The sequence below is a fragment of the Bos taurus genome, chromosome 8, assembly GCF_002263795.3.
Source record: "Bos taurus isolate L1 Dominette 01449 registration number 42190680 breed Hereford chromosome 8, ARS-UCD2.0, whole genome shotgun sequence".
Lineage (NCBI taxonomy): Eukaryota > Metazoa > Chordata > Mammalia > Artiodactyla > Bovidae > Bos > Bos taurus.
Window position 1 is genome coordinate 41,747,234 of NC_037335.1, and position 21,292 is coordinate 41,768,525.

Consider the following 21,292-nt stretch of genomic DNA (forward strand, 5'->3'; position numbering starts at 1 on the left):
CCAGACAATTAGGAATGTTTTTTAATTTCAACCAGGAAATTCAAGTCGGCTCAACTCCAAAAGTATTTACTGAAAAGCCACAAGAAGCTACAAGAGAAATACAAGGAACTGTTGATCCTCTTGAGGAGTTTTCAATATCAGCGTCATTGAGCAGGTCAGACTCTTATACGACATCACTGAAGAATAGCAGAAGGCAGTCAGAGTTTGGGCCAAAATGAACATTTCTAGAGGTAGAACTTTGCGAAGTGAATGCCTTTTGTGTGTGTCTGCTTCACATGCCCTTTCACTGTCATTCCTATAATAAAAAACAACAAAAAAAGGAAAGTGGAATGAAGCCTTGAAGTTCATGGCTTCAACCAGCCACACGTACTAAGAGATATTAACTATTTAGCCTTGGGGTGGCCTGTGAGTTGCTTCCAGCCAAGCACTCTGCTATCTTCTTTCCGGCTCTTTGCAAGAACTCCACATTTCCCCTCTCCCTCCGTATGGCCGTGTACTCGTAAGCCTTGAGCTTGCTGTAGTAATCAGAGAATTTGTTGTAGAGGATGGATATGGGCATTCCATTGAGGATGATTCCAAAAGCAATGCAGAGGAAGGCAAAAAGCCTGCCCAGGTGGGTCTCTGGGTACATGTCTCCATAGCCCACAGTGGAGATGCTCACCTGTGAGGGAGGGAAAGTAGAATGGAATTGTTAGCATCGAGAGGGAGAAGTAGGAAAAGAGAGAACCAGGTAGGAAGGTGTCTTCCACCCCCCTGAAGGTGCCTGTGGGTCGTGTAACAGCTCCCCGTGGGGCCAGCTTTCAAAGGTACCAGGAATTTTGCCTGCAAGACTTGTGTCATGGAAAGAACACAAGCTTTGGAGCCGAAAGGCTTGGGTTTAAATCCTGACCGTCATGTATACATTTTCTTACAATACAGAGGAGGTAATACCTTTAAAGGTTGTTTGAAGGTCACAGAGGAACATGCACATGAAGTTCCCAGCGTACAACAGGCTCAAGGAAGGTAGGTCTCTGCCTCCTTCATCTGGGGCCAAATTTAGAACAGGGCCCCTGGGTTTGCCTACATGGTACATGTACTAGAAAGAGCTTGGGCTTAGAACCAGTCAGACCTGGGTTCAAGTCCCCACTCTGACCCTTCCCAGCTGAGAGACCTTGGGCAAAGCATTCAGAATTTCTAAGCCTTGGTTCTTGCATCTAAAACAGGAAGATAGAAGGTATGGTAGCGATAAACAACGGAATAGTACTCAACCGTAGAAAGGAATGAAATTGAGTGATGTGTATTGATGTGGATGAACCTAGAGCCTGTTATACAGACTGAAGTAAGTCAGAAAGAAAGACAAATATCGTATTATATATTAACACATATATGTGGAATCTAGAAAAATGGTACAGCAGAAATAAAGACAGAGACATAGAGAACAAACATATGGACACCAAGGCGGGAAGGGAGGAGGTGGGAGGAGTTGGGGTTGACATATATGCACTCCTGTTATAAAATGGAGAACTAATGAGAACCTGCTGAGCAGCACAGGGAACTCAGTGCTCCGCGGTGACCTAGAAGGCTGGGGTGGGGGATGGGTGCGAGGGGCGCTCGAGAGGGCGGGAGTATATGCATACTTACCACTGAGTCACGGAGTTGTACAGCAGAAACCAGCACAACATTATAAAGCAATTATACTCCAATTAAATAAATTTTAAAAATAAAACAGGAGGCTAATAACTAAGTCTCAGGGTTCTCATGAAGGCTACATTAAAAAAATGATTATATGTATATATATGGCTGAGTCCCTTCACTGTTCACCTGAAATTACCACAACATTGCTAATTGACTACACCCCAACACGGGCTTCCCTGGTAGCTCAAATGGTAAAGAATCGGCCTTCAGTGTGGGAGACCCAGGTTCCCTCTCTGGGTCAGGAAGATCCCCTGCAGAAGGGCATGGCTACCCACTCCAGCTTTCTTGCCTGGAGAATTCCATGGACAGAGGAACCTGGTGGGCTACAGTCCATGGGGTTGCCAAGAGTTGGGCCTGACTGAATGACTAACACTTTACTTCATACCCTAATACAAAATAAAAACTATAAAGTTCAGGGAAAAAAAGATTATAAAGTGCTTCATACTATCAGGCACACAAAATACATTAAAATCAGCCTCCTCTGTTGTCCTCCTCTCATCCTTAAAATAGGGGCAACTTTCATACTTCTCATACAGCATATTAAAAAGTAGAGACATTACTTTGTCAACAAAGGTCCGTCTAGTCAAGGCTATGGTTTTTCCAGTGGTCATGTATGGATATGAGAGTTGGCCTATAAAGAAAGCTGAGCACCGAAGAATTGATGCTTTTGAACTGTGGTGTTGGAGAAGACTCTTGAGAGTCCCTTGGACTGCAAGGAGACCCAACCAGTCCATTCTAAAGGAGATCAGTCCTGGGTGTTCATTGGTAGGACTGATGTTGAAGCTGAAACTCCAATACTGTGGCCACCTGATGCAAAGAGCTGACTCATTGGAAAAGACCCTGATGCTGGGAAAGATTGAAGGCAGGAGAAGAAGGGACGACAGAGGATGAGATGATTAGATGGCATCACTGACTCAGTGGACATGGGTTTGGGTAAACTCCAGGAGTTGGTGATGGACAGGGAGGCCTGGCGTGCTGCGGTTCATGGGGTCACAAAGAGTCAGACACGACTGAGTGACTGAACTGAACTCATACTTCTCAGAGCTGTTAGGTAGTTCGAATGAGATATTTTATCTTTAAGGTGGTTTAATTGCCAGTGTCTGGAGAAACACGCTCATTATTCTTCGAAGGGACTTTTCTAAGACATCATCGACCACAAATATGTTCACCCTGCATGAAATCCTTCCTATCACACTTGTTACTGCTTTAAATTCCACTAATTAGAGATTTATTTAGGTTAACAAGCTTCTGTTTTAAAATGCAGATACCCACGGGACTAGTTATCAGTCAATGTAGCCAGAGAAAGCCCAGGAAAATCTCTCGGGGCCTGTTTTTTATGCCTCATATACTAAGACTCCTGTTAGTCCCCAGACTCTTGGCAGAATTACTAGAAGTCTTTTAGGCAGGGCTGTTGATTACAGTTGAAAACAGTGTGGGTTGCACAACTCCAGGGGGCAGTGTCAGCTTCATCGATTTGTGTTGCACAGTTTTCCAGCATACGGTTATAAATGTACAGATCTGATCACCCTGTGGGTCTGTACAGAGACAGCCTCTAGCTTAGAAATGTAAACCTTTTTGTTTCGATGACGTAAGGGTCAGTTTGAACTTAAAGTGTGATTGATGAGTTAGAATGAAATGGACAAGTAGGCCAGCTGGGCAAATCTGGTGGCCCTGATAAGAACCAGAGCTTCATGCAGCCCATCAAAGAGGGAGGATGCAACTCCTCTTGGGACAGGTGACACGCCACCTCTCACTACTCCATCTCCAGAGAGAGACCTGCAGATGGTGTGTGTGTGTTGGAGGGGCTGGGGGTGGAGTGTGGGGATGCTCCTCCCCCAGTGGGAAAATTCAAGCCTGCATTTGAGAGAGGCAGGAGGGCACAGACTAGGTTAGGAAGCAGGTGTGGCCCTAGGCCACAGCTGTGGGGCTGGGATAAGTGGCCTGAATGCTCTCTACCTCAGTTGCTACTTTTGAAATGTGGAGAAGAGTCATAGTGTGTACCTCTGAGGGTTGTTAGGGAATTAAAGGAGTGGCTGCTGCTGCTGTTGCTAAGTCGCTTCCGTTGTGTCTGACTCTTTGCGATCCCATGGACTGTAGCCTGCCACGATCCTCCGTCCATGGAATTTTCCAGACAAGAATACTGGAGTGGGTTGCCATTCCTTTCTCCAGGGGATCTTCCCCACTCAGGGATTGAACCTGCATCTCTTACATCTCCTGCACTGGCAGACAGGTTCTTTACCACTAGCGCCACCTGAAGGAGTGTCTGGCACTGGTATATAAGGGATAATGTTAGTTGTGCTCATTAGTCCAACAGACTGGGGAAGAGACTCATGCTGAATGCTGTTAGGGGAGACTGGATGGAACACCATGTCTCCAGTACAGAGTCTCCTTTTCCTACCTTCTGGTTAAAGGGTGATGAGAGACAGTGATAAAATAAGATCATGGGCTAATCTTAAAAAAGAAAAGAAAAGAAAAGTTTGCACTGTGTGTGTATGTGTGTGTGTGTTTCTTGTCATTGGCCACGCAGAACGTAAAAGAACCTGAGTAGTTAGGGAGTTTGGGATGGATATGTACACACTGCTATACTTAAAATGGATAACCAGCAAGGCCCTACAGCACAGCACATGGTACTCTGCTCAGTGTTATGTGGCAGCCTGAGGGGCGGGGAGAATGGATGCATGGATATCTATGGCTGAGTCCCTCTGCTGTGCACCTGGGGCGATCACAGCATTGTTAATCAGCTGCAAGCCAATATATAAGAAAAAGTTAAAAACTGCATCAGCTCTCTATCCAGGTGTGCAAACAGCTTCCATATGTCACTAGCCCCGTTACTCATACCTCTCTGTGAGTATTTAGTCAGTCAACTTAGCTGGAGTCTGGATGAAAGGGTGAGTGACAGGAAGGGGTAGTTCAGATCAGGAAACACCCACAAAAGGCCAAAGCAGAGACTTTGGTCTAAACCAGCCCCTCAAGGATCCAGGACTGGGAGGGTGGGGGTGGGTTGGAAACATGAGGATACACAGAAAGGAAGATCACTGAGACAAAGTGCCTGATTTAAACCTTTGCTCAGTCCCCATAGTTGGCTTTGATTCTCTCCCAACCCCAGCTTCTTTCTTTTTTAATTTTTCTTGGCTGAACTTTGAGCGAAAAGTCAGAAGCAAAGAGAATTGGCTGAAGAAAGATTAAATATTTGATGTGCATAATATGGTCTAAATATTTTTGTATGTCTTGGATCTCTATTTTTAGACAAGAGATCTCTTCTGCTAGGAGACTGTATGACTGATTCTGAAGAGTTCGTTCCAAATGCAGAGCTAATTTATGCACTGCCTGTCTGGGGGATAATCTGATTTAACTGGTGATCTGGTTCTTGCTTCTTGGCTCCAGAGGAACCCAGGATTCCTTGGCTTATGGAAACTTCTTCTCCACATTCCACAGGCCAAACCATTTCTCCCTGAGAGAACATTAAAAATGGAAGGTTCCAGAATGACTCCAGTGACCTCACAGAGCGAGTTCTCTCATTAGCAGGATTTGGGTTTGGACATGTGACCGAAATTTCCACCATCCATCTTAATATCCTGAAAATATTGGCTGGCTCAGCCATCTACCAGTCTGTTGAAAATTTACATATTTTTCCCAGTTCTTGGGTTCCCAAAGCCAGAAGGTAGCCTTTCCCCAGCAGCTCACCCACTGGTCAGCAAATCCTGACCTGCTAAATGTTACAAGGAGGACAAGCATCCAATTTGTCTCTGAAACTTTAGAATAACTGTACTTGAATTTCTCCTTCAGCAAGGAATGTTTAGTTCCTTCATAGTGAGCTCGTCATAAATTACATCTTGTGTTCAGGCGCTCAGTTGTGGCTGACTCTTTGTGACCCCGTGGACTATAGCCCACCAGGCTCCTCTGTCTATGGAATTTTCCAGGGAAGGTTACTGGAATGGGTTGCCATTTTCTACTCCAAGATTATGTCTTAGCACCTAGTAATCCCTACATCCAGGAATAATGATTTCAAGGAACAAAACTGATTTCCCAAAGAATTAATTCCTCTTCTTAATTCCCAAAGAATTTGAGGTAGTAAAAACCAACATTTTCTGGCTCAGATTATCACATACTTCATGTTGTCCTTTAATGAATTTAGCTTCAAAGACTATACTTAGCCTACCCATGTGGCTGTGGCTACTACAAATATTTTAGGAATTCCTTCTTGGGATTATAATCTATACAGAGAATTCAGTGGTATGATCTTGAAACAAGTGTTTTTATCCACCTTGAGGATTAACCTTCGGGCTGGTCTTAAAGTCAAGGGTCTTAACTATTTAAAAACATTAAATCCAGCCTCATAAAGGGAAAGATGTAACCCCACTATGAAGAAGTAAGTGGACATGTCATAGATGTTGTGACATGTGCTCAGTGGAACAATTCCTCAGTGGAATTCAAAAAATGTTTTGATCAGTGGAAGCCCTGTTAGAATGAGGTCATGGGTAATCTCCTAGAAGAGCACAACCAGTCTCCTGTGTGAAAGTTCTGAGATGTACATGAATTGTACTATCGGGGGAGGCTGTCCAGAAGCTAAGGCCAGTTTGGACTTTGTCCCTAGAAAGGCATACAAGAATGATGATGCCGTCACATTCTCAGCTTACTTGGCACTTCTCCCTATCCTCTACAATTCTATCATGTCCCACTCGAGTTATATTGGCCAACAGGGAGAGCTTACAGAGCTAAAAGGGGACCACCTCAAAATCAGGAGTCCACCAGACCAAAAGCCACAGAAGTGCCTAAGAGCCTTTGCCCAGTTGATGGCTCCTGTGCTATTTCTGAAGGATCCAGGAGAACTTCAATGCCTTCTGTGCCGAACCTTTACTCCTTATTTCTCGGCTCCAAGCCCCATTCCCTTCTGTGCACTTTTCTGTAATTCAGCAACTGGAAGGATGCAAACCACATTTTCCAGGTTCCCTTGCCTGCTGTCTCGTGGTCAGGTTCTGCCAATGAGAGACACTGTTGGGAGACTAGAAGATAGAATGAGGAAGTGAGGGCCTCTCTTGCTGCATCTGGTTTCTGTCATCAACCCTCAACAATGACAGAGAGCCACAGCTCAGGCCTCTTTTAGCACACCCAGCACCAGCCTCGTGGTGCCATCTTGGGTGTCCTGATGTCAGGACACAACCATAGCTGTTCCTGCTCTGTACTCCTAGGTTCCAGTAACTCTGCTGCTGCTGCTAAGCCGCTTCAGTCGTGTCCAACTCTGTGTGACCCCATAGACGGCAGCCCACCAGGCTCCCCCATCCCTGGGATTCTCCAGGCAAGAACACTGGAGTGGGTTGCCATTTCCTTCTCCAATGCATGGAAGTGAAAAGTGAAAGTGAAGTCGCTCAGTCGTGCCCGACTCAGCGACCCCATGGACTGCAGCCTACCAGGCTCCTCCGTCCATGGAATTTTCCAGGCAAGAGTACTGGAGTGGGGTGCCATTGCCAGTAACTCTACCCTCTCCTATTTGCTCGCCTAATTCCAGGGCCAACATTGTTTCCTATACTCACCAATCTTTAGGTTATCTCACTTTCCCCCTTTTGCTCTTCTAGCCTATGTATCAGTCTCCCTGTATCAAATGTCCTCTGTTTAAAATACCCTGGTTTTGTTTCTGTTTTCCTGATTCACCTTTCAAATGGGCCTTCTCCAAGCAAGCAGGTGATAAGAATAAAATGAATCTCAGTGATCCTGTAAGAGCCACCTATTTGCAAGGAAATGATAACAGACTTGAGGAAAACAGAAACAAGAACAGAGTCTGTGGGCCACAATTATGTGAAGCCTCAGCCAGAGATAAATTTTCTTTTTTAAGAGATTTTGTTAGTTTTTAAAGACATGAGTTCATGATATAATTTCCTATCTGGTTTCTGCAGCTTTGACTTGCTCTGCCAAGCTCAGAAGGAAACGATCTGTTCAACCATCCCGTTGTTGCTTTTCTCCTCAGAAACACAGCCGCAACGGAGGCCGATGCTTACAGCTTGATCACAGAGCTAACTGTGCTTGTTAGGCTGCGCCATGCATTCCCCACACCCAGGCAACCCAGGGAGCCTCCACACAGCTGGAGCTCCTCCGAGCTTAGGCCTGTTTATCTGCATGCTCAGAAGCTCTCCCAGGATCGAACAGCTGACCCTCTTGTGCATCTTATAGTCTCTCTCTTTTCCCTAGGAGAGAAGGAATCACTTCTGTTTTATTTTCCCCCAAATGAATCTGGAAGCAGAAATAATTGTTTCCATGTGATAAAGACTATCAACTAGTCAGATATGGTAGCTTCTATTTACTGTGGATAGCATACAGGCTAGTACTTTACATATGTTTCCTATTACATTATGCTTACAAATAACCTACATTTGACAGACGAGCAGGGACTGTCTTCTAATGCATGAGCATCTCCAGACATGAGTGTCCATGAGGGATTTGTTCTGCAGCTGTAGGAGAATTCACAATAATGAAAATTGCCATGCTTCTCTTAAAAACCCTGAGTTGAATTACTAAGGAAAGTTGCAGGATCCTTGGCATAGAGACAGAGGAGATTATTAAAAACAAGTCAGATGCTGGGTTGTCCGAGAGCACTAAAAGCACATGGAAGGAGGGATTAGAGAACGCGTTCCTAATGTGGGTGAGTATACCACAAAGGCTACAGCACTGCAGTGGGGCAAGGAAATATCCATACTAGTTTTCTTTGCTTCATCTTTACATTTTCAATGTGGGAGTGTATGTTTTATGAACTATATAATATATTTGAGAGGTAACATCTTAATGCAGTAGGTTGATTATATTACAAGACTCTATGTCTTCCTGTAAACAGGTTCTTTGCCATACAACTTTGTGGTGCTTTCCTATGGGGAGTGGGCTAATTTGCTCTGCCCTTTGACTCTGAGTTTGGCCTTGTGACTTACTTTGGCCAATGCGTTGAGCATGTGACAAGAACAAAAGCTTATCAGAGTTTGCATGATTGGGCTTGCACACTCTCTCTTGCCCTTTGCCACAGCCATGGATACATGCCACCTGGATGAGGAAAGACCTAGTCGCCCTCTTCATCCCAGATGTCAGCCAGGTGACCATCAGACTGGGACATGAGTGGCTGACATCAGTCCAAATGACAAAAATCTTGGGGTTGAAACCAGCCCGAGTTGCTGACTTGAAAACTCATGAGCCAAAAAGATGCTTGACATTTTAAGCCACAAAATTTTGGGGTGGTTTGTAATGCATCATTATCACAGCAATAAATAGCTTATAACTTATGAATAACTACACATTTATCATGGGTGTATGCTCAAAATTTTTTAAATTATGAGATGTATGATCTCATAATCATACATTAGGATTCTACTTCTCAGATTCTCACGTCTGCTCAGTCATGCCTATTTAGATGAGCTTCTCACCATTCAAGCTCTTTTTTTCTTTTAGTATATGTACACACTGTTATATTTATGTATGTATTTACTTTTGGCTGTGCTGGATCTTCGTTGCTGCGTGAGGGCTTTCTCTAGTTGCGGAGAGCGGGGGCTCCTTTCTAGTTGCAGTGCGTGGGCTCCTCACTGCAGTGACTTCTCTTGTGGGAGAGCACAGGCTCTAGCTCATGGGCTTCAATAGTTGCGGCACCTTGCTGATTCTAGGGCCCGTGGGCTCAGTAGTCAGAGCTTGCTCACCACTCAAGTTTTAATAAATGTCATCTTTTCCAGGAAGGCTTCTCTGACTATTCCACTATTATATCAAAGGTAGATTCTACCACCCAGATCACTCTCTATCCTATAAAAACCCACTAACCTCTGAAATGATTTATTATCTCTTTCCATTAGGCTGCAAACTCCATGAGGGAAAGAATTTCACTTCCTACCCCTTCCCCCCGCCCGCAATCACTCAGTATCCCTAGAGTTTAGAATACTCCTTGGCACACTAAGTGCTCAAAAAAAAAAAAACCTTGCTCAGTGAATGAAAATGGATTTTTGAGGGTTACATGAAGATTTGGTCTTAATCTTATGTATCGTTTTACTTTGCATCTTCTTTTTGCTTTATTGCAAATAAGGGCCCTTAGTATACAATATGCAATGTCATCAGAAATATATAGATGAATTGGGTTAATAATATATTGGTCCTGAGGAATCTTCAACGGGAGTTTTTCCCATTGTTTTCATAGGTTAGTTCAGAAACAAATACAGGTAATCAGTCTTTTGTCTAATTCATAATGATTTTTTACTAGTATAACTAATTTTTAGAGAACAAAATGGATGAATGCCAGTGGTAAAGGTTAAGGTTGGTTAATGGTAGGTTGACATGTGCAAATTCTGGCCTATGAAAACCATGTCTTATAGAGAGAAAAAAAAAGAAAAATCACACTGGTAAAAGTAATAATTGGTAAACTTTGTTATAGATAGAAACTGAATGATAATTCAATTTTTATTGTCAAATCTATAGAAAATACCAACTTTGAAATGATTTTAGTTAATATAAAAAGGAGGATAAGTTGAAAATTTTTAAGTATTATACATCAAACAGATCAAGACATTAAAGGAGATTATTAGGCATTCACTTCAGGAAATTTTTTAAAGAGGAAAACTCATTAGCAACAGACTTCTCATCAGAAATTTTATATTAATATACAAAAGGTACAAAAAAAAACCTTTTGTGTATTAAAAATACAATATCAAAGAGTCCACTAGGTCCAGCTTACATACGCTAGCCTTCTAAGATATTTGGCTGAATGAAAACTTGACTTTCTACAACTTGGTTTTATGTCATCAGCCTGTGGATGTTCTCTTTTCCCTCCTTGCTTTACTCATCACTAACATCAATGTTGTTTGCTAATGCATGTGTTTGGCTAATGCATTGGCCAAAACTTATAAACAATATTTTATAAATAAAAAATAAATTTATTCATCCAATAAATTGGATAAATCCATTATTTATCCAATAATGGATAAATCATGCTCCATTTGTTCCATCTGTACACATGGTTATCTACTATGGGGATGACCTTTCATCATTTGGAATATGATCAGAGGAGCAGCATTTGGCTCAAATGCTTATTTGGAAGAGCCGGACGTCATCCTGTCACCAAGGAAAGCTCACAAATCCTGTTGTACACGTGAGTGCTCTGCTTTCCAGGGAAGTGAGACTCATTGAATTGTAGAGCTCTATACCCTTTTCTCTTGGAGATGAGAAGACTGAGGCGAGGGAGAAAGGGGGCGAGGTTTCACAGGTAATGAAAGGGTCACACATTATGCAGGGTCACAGTTAATTATTAGCAGATCAGTGACTGGAACCTAAACCTCAATTTTCCATCCTACTATGCTACACTATTAGTAGGAGCCCTGAGTAGATTCACAGAACTTTACACCAGACTGTGCGTTATATCATATCCAATAATAATGTCAAAAGTATCTATTTTGTAACACAGCAAAAACTGGTTATATTTGCTTAATGTCTTTAAAGGCATTACAAACAAGCTAATTAAAAAATAAGGAAAGCATACACCTAGTTCTTTCCTATGTGTGTATGTGGCATGTGTGTGTGCTAAATCGCTTCAGTCGTGTCCCACTCTTTGCAACCCTATGGACTATAGCCCACCAGGCTCCTCTGTCCATTGAATTCCCCAGGCAAGAATACCGGAGTGTGTTGCCATGTTCATCTCTAGGAGATCTTCCTGACCCAGGGATGGAACCTGCATCTCCTACATTATAGGTGGATTATTTACCACTGAGCCACCAAGAAAGCCCCTTCCTATGAATATATGTCAGTTCATTCATTGACTTAAGACCCAATCAACATTTCCAGGAATTCAGGGATTTTCCTAAGGATTTAGTCTAGTACATGAGAAACAGATATTTGAGTAAGTGGCATAAATTATTATAAAAGACAAACACCAAATAGAATGATGACAAAAATAACTCATGCACTAACTTCAAATTAAGCAAGGAATGCAGAAAAACTCAAGCTTGAGAAAGGCAGTGCTGGAGTGTGGAAAGGGCATGGGTTTTGCAGTTGGGCAGGCTTGCATTTCAATCCTCACTTTGCTATTATCTGTGTGTCTACACTCAATTTGTCTGCACCTCAATTCCTCTGGCTGTAAAATGGGGCAATAATGCCAGGTCCAGAAATAATTTTTGTGACACCAGAGCAAGTTTCAGTGTTAGATGCTCAGATTCAGCTAGAACTGGTGAAATTTCAGTGAGGGTTGACACTCTTCAGCCAAGTCTTATTTCCTCCCCTGCAGACATCAACAGTTTCCTTCAACACTTGAAGGAAATTTTTCCTCTTAAAAAATAGTGATCCTAGCCACTTCACATGGTTGTGATGCTGAAATAAGCATTATAAACCACTCAGGACAACAGGTGTTCAATAAGTGACAGATAACACAAGTGATGATGATGAAGTTCCTCAGGCTTCATCAGTGAACAATCACTGTTCCTTAAAATCAGCCTCTCAGGGGTATTAAAACTAAATCTAGCTTTGGAGATTCCTAGAATCACGTCAGGACCACGTCCAGCTTCTTGGACTTCGTCTTTCTTCCTGGACTATGTCTTTTGAGCCTTTTAACACCTAACCTATTTTGCTGCTGTTGCTTTATATTTTCTGGTTGAGGACAGTGAGAACGAGAAAGCAATGACCATTAAACAAGGCAGGGGAAAGATGATGGAACAAAGCAAGGAGGGCAGCATCACTCAGGAAGGAGAGCAGCAGCTTCTGCCAAGTTGGGGAAGGGGGAGGGAAAGCTCACGGGCCATGGTACTCACCGCGGCCCACCACCAGGCGTGTGGGATACTGGTGAAGTTAGTGCCCTGCACGTCGTGCTCCACGGAGTAGACTGCGGCAGCGAAGGTGAGGATGCCCATGGTGATGAAGAGCATCAGGCAGCCCACTTGCTGGTAGCACTGGCGCAGCGTGAAGCCAAAGGCGCGCAGACCTGTGGAGTGGCGCGCCAGCTTGAGGATGCGGAAGATGCGAAGGAGGCGCATGACGCGCAGTACCTGGCCCACCTTGCCCACGCGGCCCATCGTCTCAAGGTCATGCTCCCGCGGCGAGCCCTTGACGTGCAGCTGGTCCTCGCTGGTGAAGCACTCAAGCAGCAGCTGCAGGTAGAGTGGCAGGATGGCCACCAGGTCCACCAGGTTGAGGGCGCTGCGCGCAAAGCGCCGCAGGTCGGGCGTGGAGGCCAGGCGCAGCAGGAACTCAAGCGTGAAGAAGGCCATGCACAGTGTCTCCACATGCTCCAGAAAGGGCCGCGGGTTGCCGCCGCCCTCGCCGCGCTCCGGCTGCTGCTGCATCTCTTCCACCGTGTTGAGTGCCAGCGCCACGACGGAGATGAGCACGAAGAGGCTGGAGGCCACCCCAATGGCCTTGGCGGCCACGGATGAGAAGGGCTTCTCCATGAGGTTCCAGAGGCGGCGCCGCTGCGCCCCATAGAAGCGCATGTCCTGGAAGAGCTCCTCCGCCTCCTCTGCCTGCGCCTGGGCACGCAGCTCGCGCTGGATCTTGAGTTGCTCGCTCAGGTCGTCGCGCCGCTCCTCGAAGCAGATGCGGCAGCAACGCGGCGTGTACTTGAGACGCACGCCCCAGTAGCCCAGCTCCTCCAGGAAGCTGCGCGGGCACAGCTCGTCACGCACCAGCAGTACCCCGGACGAGTAGAAGTTGTAGATGAGCTGGAATACCTCAGGGTCGCGGTCGAAGAAGTATTCATCCGTTTGCACCTCGTAATCGTCGCACAAGCCCAGCTGGCGGCTGCGGCTGGTGGACGTGGCCAGGCGGCCCAGGCGCGTCTTGGGGTAACAGGCCAGCTCTGTGTAGTCCAGGTGGTAGCTGTGGCCGCCCACGTTCACGTTCAGCGTGGTGGACACGAGTGGAGTGTCGGCACCGCCGCCTTCCGCTCGCTCAGTAGTGGCGGCGGCCTCCCCTGGCTGTCGGTCCTCCTCCTCGGCCGGCTCGTCCTTCCACAGCTCCTCCTCCTCTTCCCCATCCTCATCCTCCTCTATATAGTAGTTATAGTTGCCCTCGATCCACGGTGGGATGCTGGCCTGGGAACCTGAGCGGCCCCCCACAGAGCAGATGCTCCTGCGGTGGGATTGACTCCCCACCTCCTGGGCCGCGTCTTCACCCTCTGTAGTACTCCAGGACCTCTGGCCCCAGGACCGTCTCCTCTCAGTCTGTTTCAGCATAGCTGGAGGAATGGGAGCCCTGGCTTTGCCCTCCTGGCCGTGGTCGGGTCCCTAGCCTGCTCACTGCCCCTAGGAGTTGGTCATGTGCCCTCTACTGTCTCAGAGAGAAAGGCCTGGACCAGCAGACCTGGGGTCCCCAGCATTGCCCTGAGAACTGGCCTTCCTCAGGCTCTGGACAGCCCAGTCCAGCCTGTCTGTTCTGGGCACATATGCCAACAGCTGTTGACTGCTTTAATCTTGCTGGTAGGGAAGAAGCAAGTGTTAGAAGGGATTTAAAGACTCTTAGTTTCCACCCCACCCTCTCTGTGACGCAGAGGATGATTATGTGGCCTTAAATCTGTAGATAAGCAGAAGGTGGCAGAGTTGATTGCTAATAAAAGTGTCTGCCAACCGTGCCCTTAGGAAGCGAGCAGTGTCAGTGTGCTGAGATGGCATCAACTGAATTTGCTATAGAATGTAGAAGCCTGTGTCTTGACACTTTACTGTTGAAGTTGCAGCCTCTGTCCTAGGTAAACCCACCATGAACAGGGACAGAAATGACAATAGAATGCTTAAAAAGTGGACCTCCTGACAAGTGTTTCCTCTCAGCATTTACCTTTTGTTTAGATCATCAGTTCAGTTCAGTCGCTCAGTCATGTCCGACTCTTTGCGACCCCACGAACCACAGCACACCAGACCTCCCTGTCCATCACCAACTCCTGGAGTCCACCCAAACCCATGTCCACTAAGTCAGTGATGCCATCCAACCATCTCATCCTCTGTTGTTCCCTTCTCCTCCTGCCCTCAATCTTTCCTAGCATGAAGGTCTTTTCCAACGAGTCAGCTCTTTGCATCAGGTGGCCAAAATATTGGAGTTTCAGCTTTAACATCAGTCCTTCCAATGAACACCCAGGACTGATCTCCTGTAGGATGGACTGGTTGGATCTCCTTATAGTCCAAGGGACTCTCAAGAGTCTTCTCCAACACCACAGTTCAAAAGCATCAATTCTTCAGTGCTCAGCTTTCCTTATAGTCCAACTCTCACATCCATACATGACCACTGGAAAAATCATAGCCCTGACTAGATGGACCTTTGTTGACAAAGTAATGTCTCTGCTTTTTAATACGCTGTCTAGGTTGGTCATAACTTTCCTTCCAAGGATAAGCATCTTTTAATTTCATGGCTGCAGTCACCCTCTGCAGTGATTTTGGAGCCCAAAAATAAAGTCATCCACTGTTTCCACTGTTTCCCTATCTATTTCCCATGAAGTGATGGGACCAGATGCCATGATCTTCATTTTCTGAATGTTGAGCTTTAAGCCAACTTTTTCACTCTCCTCTTTCACTTTCATCAAGAGGCTCTTTATGGAAGATCTCAAATGATCTCATTCCCATCCAGTCACATGATCACACTTTTTTCCCCCTACATGTATTCCTCCTGCAGCACTGCTCTAAAGTCTAGTCTGATCTTTGAGTCCCTCTCAGCTTTTCTCTCTCTCTTTGTGTCTCTCTGTTTTTTTCTTTTTTTCTGTCTCTGACTCTCCCTCCCTTCTTTTAAAGAATAAGGACATTTTGTAAGGTAGAATGTTCTTAAGGTCTTGCAGCCCTGCCCAGCTGTATCAAGTAACGAGACTTCCTTCCATGAAAAAGTCTTCATCACTCTTCAAGACCTCACTTAAGAAAAAAATTCTCCTGCTCTGTGTAAGACAGTGTGCTAGATGCTGGAGATAGAAACTTGATAGAGACAGAGTTGCAGCCCTCAAGTTGTTCTTGGTTTGTAGGTGATACAAATACATATACAAGCACAACAAATAAGTGAGTGAAAAATACAGGGGTAGCAGAGAAGAGGAAGGGATTAGTTTCAAGCAAGAATTTGTTGCTGAATTCAATTTATTAATATTTTGAATAGCTAATATATGTTCCTGACAAAATATTTGAAAGGTGCAAAGATGCATTTCAGTAGAAAATTTCTTTCTCCCCCAACTCGAACTTCTAGCTATTATTGAGTATACCTCTGAGGTTTTGATTACCCTTCCAGAAATATTCTAAACGTATACAAGCAAAACCCTGTCTCCATCTATATCATCTGAATAGCTCTTTATTATTAACACAAATTATAGTAGGCGATTCACTTTGCTTCCCTCGTGGCTCAGCTGATAAAGAATCTGCCTGCAATGCGGGAGACCTGGGTTGGGAAGATCCCCTGAAAAAGGGAAAGTATACCCACTCCAGTATTCTGGCCTGGAGAATTCCATGAACTATATAGTCCATGGGGTCGCAAAGAGTAGGACATGACTGAGCGACTTCCACTTTCACTTTGCGATTTTCCAATTAACCATATATCTTAGAGGTGTTTTCATATCTGAACATGAATATCTGCCTCATCTTGAAGGTAGCCACTTAGTAGTTTGATAGTAACAGATTTCAGGTTGTTTTCTATCTTGGTTCTTATAAACAATGATACAGCTAATAACCTAGTACCCACACTATTTTACCTGTGTTAGGATGTATGCAAGATAGATTGTTAGATGTGGAGCTGTTACCTCAAAGACCATATATTTGTAATTTTGATTGATGGTGTCAGATTTCCTTTATGAAAGCTTTACTAATTGACAGCTCATCAGTGTATGAAAGTGTATTATCACACTCCTTGTGCTCTGCCATTTTATAGATGAAAGATGATGCATGAGTTAATTTTACTTTATATTTCTCTTATTGTGAATACAACTGAGCATCTTTTCATGTGATTAAGAGCTGCTGTATCTTTCTCTATTTTTCACTGAGTTTTTGGTATTTTCTTACTGATTCATTGGAGAGCTTTCTATATTATGAAAATAGACCTATTGCCTGGGATATGAATTACAAATACTTTTCCTGTTATCCTTTGGTGAAATTCTTTTCCATGTAAGATATTTATTTTATGACTTCTCGGTGTTATGTCATATTAAAATGTCTTTGCCTCTCTGCCATTCTTAAAAAATTTACTTGTTACAGTTTCATTTTTCATGCAAGGATTTGATCCATCAGGAATTAATTTTGATGTTGACAGTGAAGTAGAGACCCAGCTTTATTTTCTGGGATTTTATCTGGATGTTCAAATGCATTAATTGAATAATCTTATCTTTTCCTTGTGGATTTGTTGTGTTATTTTTATCATGTAGTTCAGTTCTAACTGTGCTTCAGAGGTGTTGGGACAGGTAACAGTTGCTACAAGGTTTGCACTCGATAGATTAACATCGGCAGATGGTGTTCAGCTTCCAACAGGGCTTAGACTTACAAGCTTCCAATAAAGCCTCAGAGGTCAGGCCTGGCCTCTTGAGTTGCTTAGTGAATTTCCAAGGTTCTCCAGCATACAATATTGATGCTTTTTCTCTTCTTTAGGCTGTACCATTACAAGAGTTTCCATGTGGTGCTAAAAGTCATCTTTTTCCTTCAGAATGAATTATGCTTTTATAAAAAGTGACAGCATCTCTGTTTTTATATTTTGTTTCCTCTATTGCAATCATGTGCTACTTTTGACCTAAAACTTGAACACTCTCTTGAATTTTTGCATTTAAAAGTTATAGAATTAGTAATGTTTGTAAGGCATCTCAGAGTCAAGCCACAAACAGCACAGCCACGTGGTAGATTGAGGAGTGTTGCCTTAATGGAGCACACTTGGGTGACCAATACTCTCACGTGTGTATTGGTGTGAATGTGTGACTTGGATTTTCTCTGATATGTATGTATGCAAGTACAGTGGTAGATGAGCGTCTAAATATGGAGGCACTTCTTAACAAAGAGAACTATCCAGCCAGAGGATGGATTTGTTCTGGAAGCAGTCAGCTCCTCCTCCCTGGATGCATGTCAGCATCTGTAGGGTGTGCAGCAGAGGGAGACCTGAGCGGGTGGAAAGATGGGCTGGCTAATCTTCCAGCCCCCTTCTGCCTTGAGATTCCTAAGATTTTAAGTCTTTGATTGATGTTCCATTTGTCTAGAATTTTCCACTGCCCTTCTCCTCTCTACGTCCTTGGTCTTCAAAAATCAGCTCAAATTTCACCTTCTCAGAGACCATTCTCTCACATCCCTCTGTTTTCTCAGAATGGGTGAGCTGCCTCTTCTCAGTGTTCTCATTTAAGATAACACATACCACTAGCTTACAATATGAAGCACTTCTTTTCATGAAAAGTCATTTTCCCATTATAAAAGTCATGTAAGTGCATTAAAGAAAAATTTAAAAATAGAAAATAGAATGCTAATATATTTAACAGAATACTAATATACATTAATAGCCAGCATGCTGAGACACTTTATTATGATAATGTTTACAACAATCTGTCACATAGGTTCTATAATTATTCCTATTTTGCAGATGAGTAAACTGAAGCACAGAGAAGTTATGTGACTTACCAAGGCTACACAGATAGGAAATGGTGGGGCTGGACTCTGCCCCAGACTAAGTAAACATCATGCTATAAAATAGCATGTACATGGAAATCATCTGTAATCTCACTATCAAAAGACTACCATGCTTGCTTTGACAGCATACATACTAAAAAAAAAAAGACTATCACTATCAATCTTTTACCTTGTCTCCTTCATTTGATTATGCTGCTGTGCTATGCTTAGTCACTCAGTCATGTGTGACTTTTTGTGACCCCATGGACTGTAGCCCACCAGGCTGTTCTGTCCTTGGGGATTCTCTAGGCAAGAGTACTGGAGTGGGTTACCATGCCCTCCTCTAGGGGATCTTCCTAACCCAGGGATTGAACCCAGGTCTCCCACATTGCAGGCAGATTCTTTCACTGTCTGAACCACCAGGGAAGCCCAAGAATACTGGAGTGGGTAGCTATTCCTTCTCCAGGGAACTTCCTGACCCAGGAATCAAACTGGGGTCTCCTGCATTGCAGGTGGATTCTTTACCAGCTGAGCTACCATATATATATTTGATATATATATATAGCACAATCGTGGTCAGATATAAAATTATGTTTTTTCTGCCTTTTTCATTTGGCATTTTAACATAAGTATTTTCAGTATTTAAAAAAAGCACTGTAAGCATTATTTTAAATGGCTAAAAAATATTCCATATTGTGGGTGTGCTCTCCATAACATAGCCAAGTATCTTTTACTTTACTGAAATAGATATTTTTTAATATTCTACTATTTTAACGAATGATGTGGTAAAAGTATATCTATTTAAAAGGTTATTGGTTTGTTTATGTTGGTATTCTAGGTTATTACTTAGGGTAGTTTTGCCAGATGTTTTAGGCCATTCTCTCTTCATTTTGAGCCTTCCTGTGGGCCATTCCCACTGTTTCTTCCATTTCAATTCAGTTCAGTTCAGTTGCTCAGTCGTGTCTGACTCTTTGCGACCCCATGAGTCACAGCATGCCAGGCCTCCCTGTCCATTGCCAACTCCCGGATTCACTCAGACTCACGTCCATCGAGTCAGTGATGCCATCCAACCATCTCATCCTCTGTCGTCCCCTTCTCCTCCTGCCCCCAATCCCTCCCAGCATCAGAGTCTTTTCCAATGAGTCAACTCTTCGCATGAGGTGGCCAAAGTACTGGATTTTCAGCTTTAGCATCATTCCTTCCAAAGAAATCCCAGGGCTGATCTCCTTCAGAATGGACTGGTTGGATCTCCTTGCAGTCCAAGGGACTCTCAAGAGTCTTCTCCGACACCACAGTTCAAAAGCATCAAGTCTTCGGTGCTCAGCTTTCTTCACAGTCCAACTCTCACATCCATACATGACCACAGGAAAAACCATAGCCTTGACTAGACAAACCTTTGTTGGCAAAGTAATGTCTCTGCTTTTGAATATGCTATCTAGGTTGGTCATAACTTTCCTTCCAAGGAGTAAGCGTCTTTTAATTTCATGGCTGCAGTCACCATCTGCAGTGATTTGTTAGATATATATACACACACACATATTGAAAAGCTATTCAAGATCTCTGTCTTAGTCCTCACAAATGCATGTGAATCTAGGATTATCTCAAAAGGAAGTGTTAAAAAATATCTATTACTCTATATTACATGGCCCCAAGCCCTAGTTTGAAGGGAAAGAAAAGTAGTAAGCTCTGAGACCCAGTGGCTGGGAACCTTTACTGGGAATCCCATTTCCCTGGTAACAGATTGACAGGCAGCATGGTACAATTGGAAGAGTGTTGGGATTCAAGCAGACTTGAGTTTACATTGTGGTTTCTAAGTTTTGGGCAAATTTCTTAACACCTTTTTGTCTCAGTTTTCTCCCCTGTAAAATAGGTTGCTGGAGGATTTCCTGTGAATATAAAAAGAGAAAGTTGTTAGTTCCTCAGTTGTGTCCAGATCTTTGCGATCCCATGGATTGTAGCCCGCCAGACTCCTCTGTTCACGTGATTCTCTAGGCAAGAATACTGGAGTGAGTTGCTGCTCCCTTCTCCAGGGGATGTTTCCAACCCAGGCATCCAACCTGGGTCTCCTGAATTGAAGGCAGATTCTTTACCATTTGAGCCTAAAAAGAGAATGCCCCTCTATTTTCAATTGGCCTGCCTCTGCCCAAATCAAGGCCTAATATACTTGTCAAAAGAGAGTTGTCTCTCCCTCATCCAGCCACTTCCTACTCCAACTCTTGATTATATACTTATAACACACAAATATATTCAATTTTAGCACCTGTAGAGTTTCTCAGCCTAGAAATAATGGTTATATTTGCAACTCACCATTACAATGAATTCTTTATGTGAAGGCAGTGCTGACTAATAGAACTTTCTCTGTTGTTAGAAATAATCTTATGACTTAAAACATGACTATAAACAGGAACAGAATTTTAAATTTTATTTAATTTAAATGATCACAAGTGACTAGTGGCTACCATGTTGGGCAGTGTTAAGATACTATCTGTGTCTGAATCAAGCTCTTTTAAATTTGTAGAGCTGCAAAGAACAATGAAGACACTAACCTCATGGTTGTAGGAGTTTGACCTCATAAACTGGCCTACCACTTCCCAGCCTGAAAGGGAATGATACAGAGGAAAAGTAATTTTGAGAGGAATGAATGGAGCCAGGGGATGGGGTGGAGAAGTGTGAGTAGGTAGAGGGCAGGCTTGAGTGTGGGGACATGACAGAAGGGATTCAGATGGCTTGGGATGAGAGTAGTATTCAAAGGGAGAAACTGAGGCAAATGGAAAGAACAACAAGCTAGCCGAATACATTTTAGCAAATTCATGCAGACTTAGTCCTAAAAGGCAGAGAGAGAAAAGGCAAGAAGTTTAGGATTTAGTTGGAAAGCTTTTTTTCTTGAAGATCTTTGAGGTCCCTGCCAGAATATGACTAAGACTGTAATTGTTCAGTAGAAAGTTGAGGTGAAGATACGGATAATTAGTACCTGAGCCCAAACTAAGAAATTAAAAAAAACAATCTCCCCAACTTATAAAAAAGAAAAAAAAAAGTTTTTATTTATTAAGGTCTCTGCTAAGCCTGACAACTTTCTTCCAATAGTTGAACAA

At 43.6% G+C, this 21,292-nt stretch overlaps 1 protein-coding gene across 1 annotated transcript; it reads right to left on the reverse strand.

The window, feature by feature from the left end:
* Positions 1-342: 342 nt before the first annotated feature.
* On the reverse strand, positions 343-13,844 carry KCNV2 (potassium voltage-gated channel modifier subfamily V member 2). The gene is made up of 2 exons (XM_002689623.7): positions 12,426-13,844; positions 343-661 (listed from the first exon to the last, which is right to left on the reverse strand). The coding sequence occupies exons 1-2, from the start codon at positions 13,842-13,844 to the stop codon at positions 380-382; spliced, it is 1,701 nt and encodes a 566-aa protein (XP_002689669.3). The 3' UTR covers positions 343-379.
* Between the last annotated feature and the right edge of the window lie 7,448 nt (positions 13,845-21,292).

Excerpts from the sequence above, each read along its gene's own strand:
- KCNV2 (XM_002689623.7), bottom strand. The coding sequence starts at position 13,844 with ATGCTGAAACAGACTGAGAGGAGACGGTCCTGGGGCCAGAGGTCCTGG. Across the intron at positions 662-12,425 it reads ACGCCTGGTGGTGGGCCGCG|GTGAGCATCTCCACTGTGGG; the intron begins GTGAGTACCATG and ends CCTCCCTCACAG.